Genomic DNA, 12486 nt, shown 5'->3' with positions numbered 1-12486 from the left:
GACCTCTGGCACCAGATCCCCCAGGGGACCACGCTTCCCCTTCATGGCACGTGGCACCATGAGAATGAAGTGCTTCTTCTAATTGTTTTGTTTCACACCTGTAAACTCCATCAAGGCAGATGACCCCTGACTCTTGAGCCTCGCTCCCATGGTGGCTCATGAACAACGTGCTCGAAGACACTCTGCTGACCGCCCGAATGCCCACCCTGGGTTACAGCTGGGGTGCCGGGGCCACATTGGCTGGCTCTGAGTCTGGCTCCTCCACTTATTAGCCATGTCATATTACGCAAGAGACTTGACAGCTATGTGTATCAGTTTCTTCATCTGTAAAGTGGGGTAGATAACGTATTAATACCTCACGGGGCCAAAACAAATTAAGACATCTAAAGTCCTTGGGAAAAAGTCTGACATATGGATGGTGCTCGATAAAGGTGCAGACCATTAATCAACCCCCCCCCCAGGGCAGGAGCAGGGGGGGTTTGCTTAATCTAGATCGGCCCTGAATGAGGCAGGCCTGGCCTCCAGGGAACTGAGAGTTCCCTCCTACAGGGGCTCCCTGTGCAGTGACCCACGCACCATCTGTCTGGGTGCGGCCTTCATCTCTTCTGGGGGCCTGGCCACAGGATGACCCCCCCACCCTGCTGATGCAGCCTCTGGGAGGCTGGGAGGAGCCTGGGAGGGGGGAGGGGGGGAATGGGAGAGGCCGGGCCAGGGCCAGGGCCAGGGCCAGGGAATTCGCGAGAGTATCATGGCTTTAAATTTGCAGCAGAAATCAGAAAATCTGATTTTGCACATCTAAGAATAGCCGTTGGTTTCAACTGTGAGAGTGCCAAAGTGAAAGCTATAATCATTAGTACGTAACAAGCAGAAATTAACCACCTACCGCAAAGTCATTTTTAGCTGCCACCCCAATGTGGAAATTAAAAGATGGGCACCAAAAAGCTGCCTGGCTTGGCAAAGGCTCTGGCTCAACCCGGAATATCTGTGAATGTCTGACTCTCCGATGGCCAACCATGAGGTCTGCATCCTAAGGAAGTTGTATGGCTCCTAGGGAGATGGGTTTTGTACTACAATAAACATCAAATGCTCTAAGGCAGCCCCCCGACTCTGACTCCTTCCCCAGTAAGACCCCAGAGGCACTTATTTCTATCTGGCCTGGGTTTCCCTCCTGCAAAATGGAGGGGATAACCCCTTCTGACCTTCTTTATAAGACGGTGTATATACCAATGGCCCCAGAAGTTACTTGGAATTTCAGGAAAGGAGACTGTAAAAATAGGTAAATGTCATGTGAAGCCCAGATGCCATAAAGAAAAGATTGATAAATGTATTTTTTAAAGACCGGCCAAAAAAAAAAAAAAAAAGAGACAAAACCACTAACAAAATAAAAACAGAAGAAAATATTTATAGCTCATATCACAGACACAAGGCAAATTTCTTTGGCACATAATAAATGCTTACAAATAAAAAAGGAAAGCTCAGTGTCTAAGAAGATAAATGAGCAGAAGCCATGAATAGACAATTGAAATACCATTTTTCACTGATCAGACTGGCAGAGATCTAGAAGTCTGCGAATCCGCTGTGTGGACAAGGATGTAAGAAATTGGTCATTCGCACATTGTTGGCTGGGCTGTAAACTGGTACTATTCTATGGAAGCCAATGTGACAAAATTTATCACAATTAAAGAGAACACACCCTTTGATCCATCAATTCCATTTTTAGGAATTTATCTTATATGCAATATATAGAAGGATACTTACTGATACATTGTCTGTAATGGCAAAATATTAGAAATAATCTAAATGTCAGTCAATGGAGTACTGGTTAAATTATGGTAAATTCATACAATGGATTTATACTATGCGGCCGGCAAAAACTCTGAGTCAGCATTAGGTACGCCGACAAGCAATGATCACCCAGTGTGTGTGATAGCCCGGTGTGTGTGATAGCTAGCAGGGGTTGCTGGGGGTGATGGTGGCTGAGACTCAGGGGCAGGATGGAGACTTTTCACTCTGATCCTTTGTACCCTTTCAATTGTGTACCATATGCAGGTACTACTATTTATTCAAAAATAACTTAAATACAACTGTTACATAGGTCCCAACAAACTAAGGAACAAAACAGACACATCCCCATGCTGGTCAGCCACCAGGTGTCCTGGTGAAGAGCCCGAGACACTGGAGCCAGAAGCATCCAGGATAGGAGGAGGAGGCACAGAGGGAAGGGTGTGCCCAGGGAGCGCGGCCCACCACTCAGGAATGGGGGGGCCTTGTGTGTCAAACATCATTCGTCTTTCTGGATCTGTGCTCCCTGCTGGGCCACTGGCCCACTCCCTCACAGAGCGGCCGGAGGGTCAACGTCCAATTCATGATCTCTTTGCCATTCAAATGGACATACCAGTGGCCCAGGGGCCTGCTCATAAAACAGGCTGGAAGTCAAAGGTGGTCTCAGGGTGACTTCACCTGCAAGCCTCAAATCTGGGGCCACCTCACCATGGGCTCTTGTCATGAGCCCCCACTAGACTCAGCTCACCAGAGAAAACAACCAAGAGAGAAGAGACACACAAATGCCATGAAACACCATGGCCTGGGGTGTTAGGCCTTGATCTTTGGAAGTTTCTTCCAAAGCTTGCAAAATTTACAGAATCTGGCCATACTGCTAGATCTAATGATGGAACCCTAAATTGTCCAAAAGTCGGGGGCGGGAGGGGGTCACTGTTATTTTGCCTCTTGGAGCAGCAGAGCTCAAACCACAGGTGGTAAAACCTTACAGTCCAGGGGAAGCTGTCTGTTTTCTCAGTTCGTTCTGAATTTACCTCTTCAAAGACCATATGAATATGTGATAGGATTCTAAATCTTGACTTAAACCAAGTCATTGCTTTGAAGGAGTCCATATGGTACAGATCCTATACAGATTCTAATTTACTCAATTCCTTCGTATAACAAAAGTACCCTGCATATTCTGTCCAGAGTTTATAAGGCAGGTTTGGTGTTCGTTTTCCATAGTTCAATCCCACCAACGTATAGAAGGTTAAAAGCCACGCCCACTAACTAACAACGAGAGCTTTATTCTGTGCTACAGGCTATGCCAATGAGAAGTGGGTATCACACGATTATGTCCAAATTCAAGGACAGCTCCAAACTGAATCCTAGCTCTCCAGTTCTTCAATGTTCTAATCAGCGGCTACAAAATTTCCTCCCAAGAGTCATGGGGGAAACACACAAAGGAACAGAGTCTGGATAACTGAATAAGGGGCAGCAAGCCAGCAGGAGAAACTGTCCTGGAACTTAGTGACCCTCACTCAGGTCACTGACTTTTCCAAAAACAGGGGAAGAGGAGCAATGCCTTTGAGGTTAAGGAAGTTCATTCCAGCCTCGAAGGACTGCCTTCAGCCCTGCTGGGGTTTTTTTTTTTTAAGACGTTGGCCCTTCAAAATCTTGATTTCAATTCCAACTGGAAAGACCCCTTGGCCCCTGACACTGACCCTGCAGGGTCAGCCGGTCTCTCCTGGCCCAGACGCTGCAGCCTTCTTAGGCTTCTCTCTGTGTTCTCTGCAGTCACTGCTCGTGAGGGCGACCGAATGGGACAGGCGCCAGGCCCTCGAGCGGGGACTGAGCTTGTCTGCGGCGGCGCAGGGCATGGACGGCAGGGCATTCCCGCTGTCCCCGCGCCCCGGCTCATCCGGGACCCAGCGAGAGGCCACATGCCGGCAAGTGTCTGTGCCGGAAGAACAATCAGCACATTCATGAATCATCCCTCTTTTGTGCTTCTGCTTATAAGAATGTAATTTGTTAATTTATGGCTTCATTAAAGATGCCAACACAGAGGAGGCTGGCTGAGCGGGGCTCGGTGACACGCCAAAGCCAGGTAAACCCGACCATGTTTTCATACACCAAGGTCTGCCAGTGGTTCCAAACGAGGCTGAACATCACACAGTTAGCTTTGGCAAGAAAAAGGAGTAAATAGATGGTGGATAACAAGCACTTTCTCCAGCCAAACCTGGGCTTCTACTGTGCACCCTGAGGGTCCGGCCTGGGAAGGCCCAGGTGGCGTCTTGCAGACCCAGTGCTAAAGCTCGAGGAACAGAAGTTACGGATCGTACAGAAACACGCGCACGTCAGTAAATCAGCAGCCACCATTTGCCCTGAGCCTCTGCGCAGTGGGGCGCTCTCCGCCACACTGCCTGCGTGTGGGACGTACTGTGGGCATTCAGCCCGGCAGCAGCACCACGTGAAGCTGGGGGACGGGCAGTCCTCTCTGCTCCCTGGGCTAGTTTCCAGTTCGGCGGTGCTCCCCGCTCTGTGGGGCAACAGGAGTGCTGGGGGGGGCGGGGCAGGGCAGGGACATCGAAAGCACTGCCCCTTCCCTGGGTTTGATGAAGACCTCTGAGCCATCGACACACGTGTCCCCTCGCCCAGGGACTCTAGAGGTCACTGCCAGGATGCGCCAGGCACCGTGCTCGTCAACCCTAGGAGGTGGGGGCTACTACCGCCCCCGCCACAGATGAGGAAGCCAGGCTGAGGTGAAGCGATTAGCTCCTGTCTACACAGCTGGCAGAGTAGGGGACTTCCAGACTTCTGAGGCTGGGACACCCTGCCTTGCTGTCCCTGCAAAGGAAGCCTGGGTGTCTGTCGCTCTCCGGCTCCTGCTGTGGCATAAAGCCTGCATCGCACCCAGAGACCTCCCCAGGCCTCTCAGACGCCCATCAGACCATCTCCACCCCACGGATGCCTGCTCTGTACCAGGTTCTGGGGAGCGATGGGGAGACACAGAGAAACTCATGGTTCCTGCAAAGCAGTAGTGACATTTTGGCACGTGACTGCAAAGGCTTTGATTTCTCGAAACCCCTCCAGAAAGGGGTTGTAGGCTAAACAGGCAAGTGCCCACAGGACCCTCCGGCGTCCGGCGCAGCGGTGGGGGTAGGGGTGGGGGTGGGGGTGGGGGTGGGGCAGTACCTGCATGGAGCCAGATCTGTGCCAGCGTCATCCAGGGGTGTAGCGGGCCCTGCTTGGGGGCGCTGCTCTGCAGAGACGAGGCCACTTCTGACAGTGCCTGCTCCACTCTGGAGGCCGCCACGGATGTGGCGTGGACAGAGCCTGTGGGGGGGGGGGCGGTTCGAGAAGACGGCATCAGAAGTAAAAGGACGGACCCACGCGACCAGCCATCCACCCACCCCCTCCCACACACAGACACGAGTTCAAGACGAACACACACTCCTTCCCCCATGATGCTTCCAAGTTGTATGTCCATAAAGAAATAGACAATCATTACGGCCTTGAACGGGAGTTTCCATCCTGCGCTCGAGCTAATGTTTTAGTCAACAACCAGAGCACATGCTGTGGGAGGTGCTCCATCTGGGAGCTCAGTCTCAGACAGCGCGAGTGTTGGGGCAGGAGAGGGGTAGAGCTGGACACACGGCCGTGACGCTCATGCGGAAACATGGCATGAATGAAGGGCTACAAAGGCAAGTGACACAGCACGCCGGCTGGGCCTAAGTCTAGAAGCCATCTGGGGGGCAGGGGGAGGAGTCATCCTCGCCTCCTGGGGACAGAGGAGACCATTCTCAAGACAAACCCAGCAACCTGCCATTCCTCTCCCTGGCCTTCGAGAGCTGGCCAACACCCCTAGATTTGGAACCACATTCTAGGACATGACCTAAGGATAGGAGGAAGAGCACACGTTGGCCCTACGTACAAGCAGATGTCCATTGTCAAGGTTGCACTAAGGGAGGATGGGCTAGAGCAAAGGCACCTGGGCTCAGGAGGGGTACCCGTCTGCCTCGGGGGCAAAGCTCGTTGTCCTAAGCGGCTAAGGAGAGGAGCAGACCAAGCACATCCTCTAGTCAAAGGAAGCTGGTAAAGGAACTTCTATTCAGAAATCAAATGACTCATTCCTCGTCCTGCTGCCCTTCCACGGGGTCCTGGTGGCTGGAGTGCACTCCCTCCACAGGGGGCTGGCTCCTCACCTCTCCCCCGCACGCTCCCTCTTGGAGGTGTGGCCTCAGAGCTGAGAGCAGGCGTCTCAGTCATTTCAAACTGCAAACTGTTGATATTTATGTCACTGGCCGCATTCTTTCATTTTTAATTCATCAACAAGCGTAACATGGAGAGAGACGTTCCGACATCGTGAGTGGTAACTCTCGACTTATTGTAAGGTTTCAAGTAGTGATCATCTATAAAGACAAATGCTGACCACTCCAATGAACCCAGCTGGTTATACTCTGGGTAAGACAAAATTGTGCGCATAAAAATAATTTCTGTTGGGGCTTTGAGATGCGCCACAATTTATTCATTTTGAGAGTATTTGCAGCAAGAGGCTGGCCATCCATATTGTGCTTTGACTGTTCCAACATGAAGGAAACATGGGTACCTCTAAATACACTCAGATCCTTCAGCGGGGGTTTGGTGGAGGGGGCTCACGGGAGGCAGACGGAAACCAGACTGGGAATCCGCCTTCTGTGGATAATCCATACAGAGCACCCACGAGGACGAGCGAGAGGAGAGCGCCTCTGGGGATGGACAGTGAGTCCTGCAGAGGGAACCAGGACACACAGGAGGAGGAACCGGAGGCCGAGTTAAAACACGCCAGTCGATGCCATTATGATCCAGAACTCACGAAGCTCAGCTAAGGACTGACCCTTGCTTAGACAAAGTGTGTCTGACTACTTAAAAAAAAAAAAAAAAAAAATCAAAACAGCAAAATGATTAGGCTGCTGTTGATTATTTTGGTCTTGTTTTGTTTTGGACTTTCCATGGAAAAGAAATATTTTAACTTTGAGAACAAGGATTTGATACAGTTTTCCTGAGAACTTTAGTAGCAACTGTCAGCTAAATAAACAAGGTTGCTGTATATTCTGATGTCACCACGCTGGCTTGCCTTCTCATCGCCTGCCTTAAACAGTGGTTCTCAACCTTGGCTTCGGGTCAGAATTCCTTGGGGACTTAAAAGACCATGATGTCATAGCTGGCCCCAGGCGAACCGCATCACTAACTCTAGGGGAGAGGGCAGGCCTCTTGCTAATCGCCTAAGTGATCCCGCTCTGTGGTTGGGAGACCCATCCACCTGGAGAGACAGAAAGCAGTTTTTACTAACATTTGGTCAAGAAAAGCCTGCAGGAATATTCTACACATGCCAGGCAGGGAGCATGAGCTCCCCTGCTTCCCTGCAGCCCAAGACCCTGGGGAACAGAGTTCCAGGAAGATCTTGTTCTTTAGAACACTGATTCTCAATTCTCCTGGTCTCAGGATCCTTTTATAGACTCTGCAGAGTCCCTGAGACCCCTGCCAGAGATTTTGCTTCCATGGGTTATATCTATTGATGTTTTTGCCACCTTGGAAATCAAAACTGAGAAATGCTTAAAATACCTCGCCATTAATTCATTTGCAACTAACAATAATAAACAAATACTGAAGAAAAAGTCAACAGTTTTCTCCTAGGTTCTATGGGTCCTTTGCTACGAGGACCTGTGACTTTTGGAGGGGCTAATTTTGGTTTTTGGATTCACTATTTGGTCTGCAAACAAATTAATCAGAACCACTGTTAAAGTCCCTTCTCTTCGTGATAGCTATACACAACTAAATTAACTAATTATTCACATAATAACATGGTTCCCTGTGAATAAGGTCTGGCAAATGATGACAGTAGTGATTATCAGTTTCAGCGAACATAGCATGGCAGGTTTCAGGCAGTCCAATGAGCACTTTACGTATATATTTGATTTAACCTTTAAACAATTCTGTGAGGCGGCTAACGATGTTACTGCATGCTTTAGACAACAAAACTGAGATTTAATGAGCTTATGAATTTGTCCAAAGTCATACAGCCAGTGGGTGGCAAGAGTAGGACTCGAACAGTAGTCTAACTCCGAATCTAGCCTCCACATCCAGCTCCCATACCACCTCCTCCAGAAAGGCTGCCGTGAGCCTTCCGTTTCTTCTCCCTGTCACTCCCCTGTAAGAAGGTGGTGAGCCTTGGGTCCTCAGTGCTCCTCCAGCTCCCTGTGGGTACGGCTATCCACTGCACAAACCACACCGTTTTCTGCTAACGTCACTGTCTCTCCTCTTAGACTGTGGTTCTAGAAGACAGGAGGCAGGCCCCACATCGAGGTGCTTTCAGGGGCTGACCATGCCAGGCCCATGAGAGCTACCAGGTAAAGGCTTGCAGAATGAATGAGTACTGTCGACAGACATGTCACTGTCTGAAATCTGGAAGAGAGTGGTCGGTCCCCTCTTTTGGAAGTATGTGTGTGTGCTCTACTCTCCTGGCCTAACAATGACTCAGAGGCCAGAACCTTCATTGTCTCAAAGGGCTTCTCTGCGTGGCTGTCCTCACCTCCAACCGCCCGGACTGCAAATGACTGTGGCACATAGTAGCTTAAACACTGCACCTCACTCCGTGACTTTCCCCTGTCTCTAATATAACTACACCATTTAAATATGGAGGGGAACTGCGGGTTTCCCTCTTAGTCGATCCCTTTTAACACACGCTTCGCAAGGGCAGAGACCCTTCATGTTCTAAACTAGGGACAGATATTAGAGCATTCGGGTATTTGCTAACAATAGCCGGTGACTAATAATAAGGGCCACATTACTGAAGAGTTAACGTCTACTATTCCTGGCAATAATACAGTAAGTCAAATTCTTCCATAGGATTAGAATTTGGAGGAAAAAAATAAACACCATTATGAATCAGAATGGATATATCTGATAAAAACAAAACAAAAACAAAAACAGCCTGTAAGTGACTGTCTCATAGGACTGAAATGGTAAGTGCCAAAATAGATACTTTACCAAAATAGATTTTGATTTATGTAGGTACACAACTAGAAATGCTAGTTCTAACCCACATTTGTTTTTTAAAGCAACCCTTGTCTTTCTCACCAAAGCAAATGTATCCCTACAGTGTACGTGGGGGTGGAAGGGATTATTACCCTAAGGGAAATGGACAAATTGAGGCTTAAAAAAGGAATCAGAGGGAGGAATATAAGATATATTTCTAATTTGAAATCCAAGACTCTGGAGGAATGAGCTTCCCCATAATCAGGTTCAACAGGTAAGCCGGGGAGAGTGCCCAGCTGCTGAGCATCTCTTATTTAACACATTAATTCGAGATGTGCTTATCACTGTCGTAACCCTGCAGGCCGAGCAGGGCTGTGCTCTCCCAGGGCCCTCAGCCACAGGGCACAGAGGCTCTGCAAAGCCACTGCAAAGCAACTGAACCGAGAGCTGCTGCAGGCGGCAGAGAGCGCGCCCGGCAATCTGGTCCAGGTTCTGTGACCTAATTGTCCAAATGGTCCAGGGGGCAGCAGATGCCCTGGAGCTGAGCAGATCCGCATCTCCCCAAGTCAACTGCTTTCTCTTCTCTGCTACCCAGATGCCCTAAAGAAAATGTTATCTTGGACACCTGATCCAAAGGCAAAGTGCTACCTGAAGAACTGTTCAGATTCCTACATCCAGGGTTTTCGTCTGGAGGGGTGGGGGAGGACGGGAAGGCAACAGAGAGGACCTGGGGACTGCAGTGGGCAGGCAGCTCCCCACGGCTGAGAGGACCCAGAACCAAGGCCACTGACCTCAGGAAGCCATGAGTCCGAGCTCTGAACCCCTCCCGAGGTTTTCTGACCCAGGCTGTTGTCATGTGCTGAAGCCTGTTGAGAAACCCCGAGGCAAATGGGACACCAGGAGCAGCCAGCTCAGATTGCTGGTACAGCCGGAGCCTTCCCAAAAATCCTCTCTCCAAAGCATGCTACCCCTGTGGCCGACCCTACACGGACCTCCGAGGGCGCAATCGCATGTGAACCCCATCTCACCATTCAAAGGGATCTCAGAGGCCACAACCTTGTTAGGCACAAGGCGTAAGACATGGCCTGGCTACTTTCATAAGCATGGTCACTGGATGCATGGCCTCTATTTATAGTCTAGCTGTCCTTCGGACTGTTCCGGTGGCACTGGGTAATCGGCTCTCGTCTGAAGGGAGTGCACCTCCCTCTCCGCTCGCAGCTTCCCAGCGTGTCGTACCTAGACTAGATCTTAGATCAATCTCTGCCCACCTGGTGCCTGGGCAGGTGTCAGCGTCCAGGCACAAGGGACAAGTGTTACATGATGTGCAACGAAAATCCTTCACTGCACATCTCACATGAGTTTGCTTGGGATTTGGGCTGCTCTTGGCTTCCCAGCCCCAGCATTAACTCAGATGCCTGGTGTGCACGGATATGGAATGATGGAGCACGTGGCCGTGCCCCAAGTCCCCTCTCTCTGCTGGGCACCCACCTTCTCCCTGGCTAATCCCACAGCAGCAGATACCTGTGCTCCCTACGTTCTTCGGAAAAGAAACAGAGCCGCTCCATAACCCCCCGCTCCCCGGCTGATGAACCTCCGGACTTATTGCCCCTCAGTTCTGAAATGATTCCAGATTATCTGTCACTAGACTTTATTCGGCTCTCAGTTCTGAGAAGCTGTGCCCCCCAGACCATTCAAACAGGGAAGGAAGAGGCAGCAGGTCCACCTCTTCGGGACCCCGAATACTGAACAGCAATCGGAATGACTAAGCATTCTTGCTAGAGAGCTCTGCTTACAGTTTTTCATTTTTAACAGGAAAAGAACGTCTGCTTCTCGAGACAGGGCTTGAAAGTACAATCAGTCCGATGCTGCAGACTGCAGGCAGCCCAGTGACCCTCTCTCACCTGCCACCTGCGCTCGAAGAACCAGAACGTCCCCGGGGCTGCAGGAGGCAGCAGCTCGGGAGCCAGCGAGGACGGTCCACTCTCACATCAAGCCCCAAGCTAGGCACATTGTCTCTATACTTTCTTTTTGGTTTTAACCGTTAAACATTTTGCCCCCCACCCCCCCACAGATGTTAGGGCAATTCCCATCTTTGCTGGAGGCAGTCCTGCTTCTCTGAGGAGGCGGACTTGGGCTGGGGGGCGCTCCTCCCTGCTCTCTGAGGCGGTCTGCCAGTGTAATAGGGGCGTGGGTCCCCAGCGCCTGGCAGGTGCCCGCCGTTCCCGCCCGATCCCCACGGACAATGAGGCCTCTCCTGCTTGCGGGTTCCTCTGATGAATAACTTTCCCATGGAGTGGGAAAGAGATTAAGACAGCCAAGTAAATCAGGACAGCCAAACCCACGGTCTCAAGACGAGATCACAATTTCCATGTGACTTTAACAGACTATCAAGCACAGGGAACCTGACAGGATGTGTCTTCTCCTGAAGGGGGGAAAGCTTTAGGGAAGGAGCACCACTAAGGCGGTCGGGGGGGGGGGGGGGGAGACTGGGGTTTAGGGCCACCAGTGGGCATGCGGGGGTGGCCTGGCATGCTGCTGACGGGTGTTGGCAGGGCCAGGTGGGCACACGGGAAGCGTGGCGGGAAGCCGTTCACAAGCATGCGGGAAGATGCTAGCTGTTGGAGTGAGCTGAGCCCGGCTCTGGGCTGGAGACAGTACCTTCTGGAGGACTACACCAGGCAGATGCTTTCATTTCCATTAGAAACCCTCCCTGTTGCATATTCATGAGGCTGTGTGTCTGGACTCAAGTGCCTGGGGAAGGCTAAGTTTGTCTTTGAATGCAGCTTCTGGGAAAAGCCTCCCCAGTTTGGGTGACAGTCTCATTACTGGACACACACTCCTTAACTTCTATCTGCGTGCTATTTATTATTGACTCGTCAATCTCCTACTAAAGTTCTCTTCAATCTCGTTTAAAGAAAGACACCACAGAACTAATTGGGGAGAATTAATTTTAATTTCATTAAAATAGCAAGAAAAGGCTCATCCTCGAATCATTAGGGCTGAATTTTTTTAACTGCCACCCCTCAAGAGCAGTGGGGTCATCACTGGAGTAACGTTTTCATATACAGATTCTAAAAACTTGACTTTATTCTGTTAAGCAGGAGCAGAGGGTGAAATGTACACCCCACTGACTAGTCATTTCCTGATCGTGAGATACATTTTTAAATGTCAGAAAATGCAAAGTCAATAATGAAATGCTAGCCAAAAGAAGAGGGAAAAAACGACCTTGAATTTGTTCCTCAACCGTATTTCATTTGAGAGGTGTGTTTTGTCATGAATCTGCTTATTCTCTTCCCCAGGGTTACTCGCTCCTAAAGAGAGCAGCAGTTTTCCCTATCACTGGATAGAAGAAACCGAGCCAAGAACCCAAGTCGGCATTCCTGATTTTAGCACCTTCCTGGAGAGGCGAATAAAATGTCAACACGCATTTTCCTCCAAGATAATGACTGCGAGAGCGCTGAAGAGTGGGGGCACCTGGGGTCCCCAAGTCTAAGGAGTGGAGAGCGCGTCCCAATAGGGCTCCTCCTACCTGGCGGCCACCTCCCTGCGGGGGGCCACAGCTGCCCTCAGGCACTCAGGAGGGGGTACCTGACCCAGGCTCAGAGATCAGGATGAGCTCCTGGCATACCATAAAGGCGTGCATGAACAGAATTAGTAGACTGACATCCTTACAGATAGGGAAGCTAAGGTGCGGGGAGAGTAACTGAGTTG

The 12486-nt window shown here is 50.4% G+C and overlaps 1 protein-coding gene across 1 annotated transcript in view; it reads right to left on the bottom strand.

The window, feature by feature from the left end:
• Positions 1–12486, bottom strand: part of TTC7B (tetratricopeptide repeat domain 7B) — a 222981-nt gene that overhangs the window by 39238 nt on the left and 171257 nt on the right. The window contains exon 17 of the mRNA XM_044918052.1: positions 4954–5094. Within this exon, the coding sequence (XP_044773987.1) occupies positions 4954–5094 (141 nt within the window). The remainder of the gene's footprint in view (positions 1–4953; positions 5095–12486) is intronic.

Source organism: Neomonachus schauinslandi, chromosome 9, assembly GCF_002201575.2.
Source record: "Neomonachus schauinslandi chromosome 9, ASM220157v2, whole genome shotgun sequence".
NCBI lineage: Eukaryota > Metazoa > Chordata > Mammalia > Carnivora > Phocidae > Neomonachus > Neomonachus schauinslandi.
Note: the sequence above shows the minus strand (reverse complement) of the source record. Positions and strands in the feature narration are given on the sequence as shown.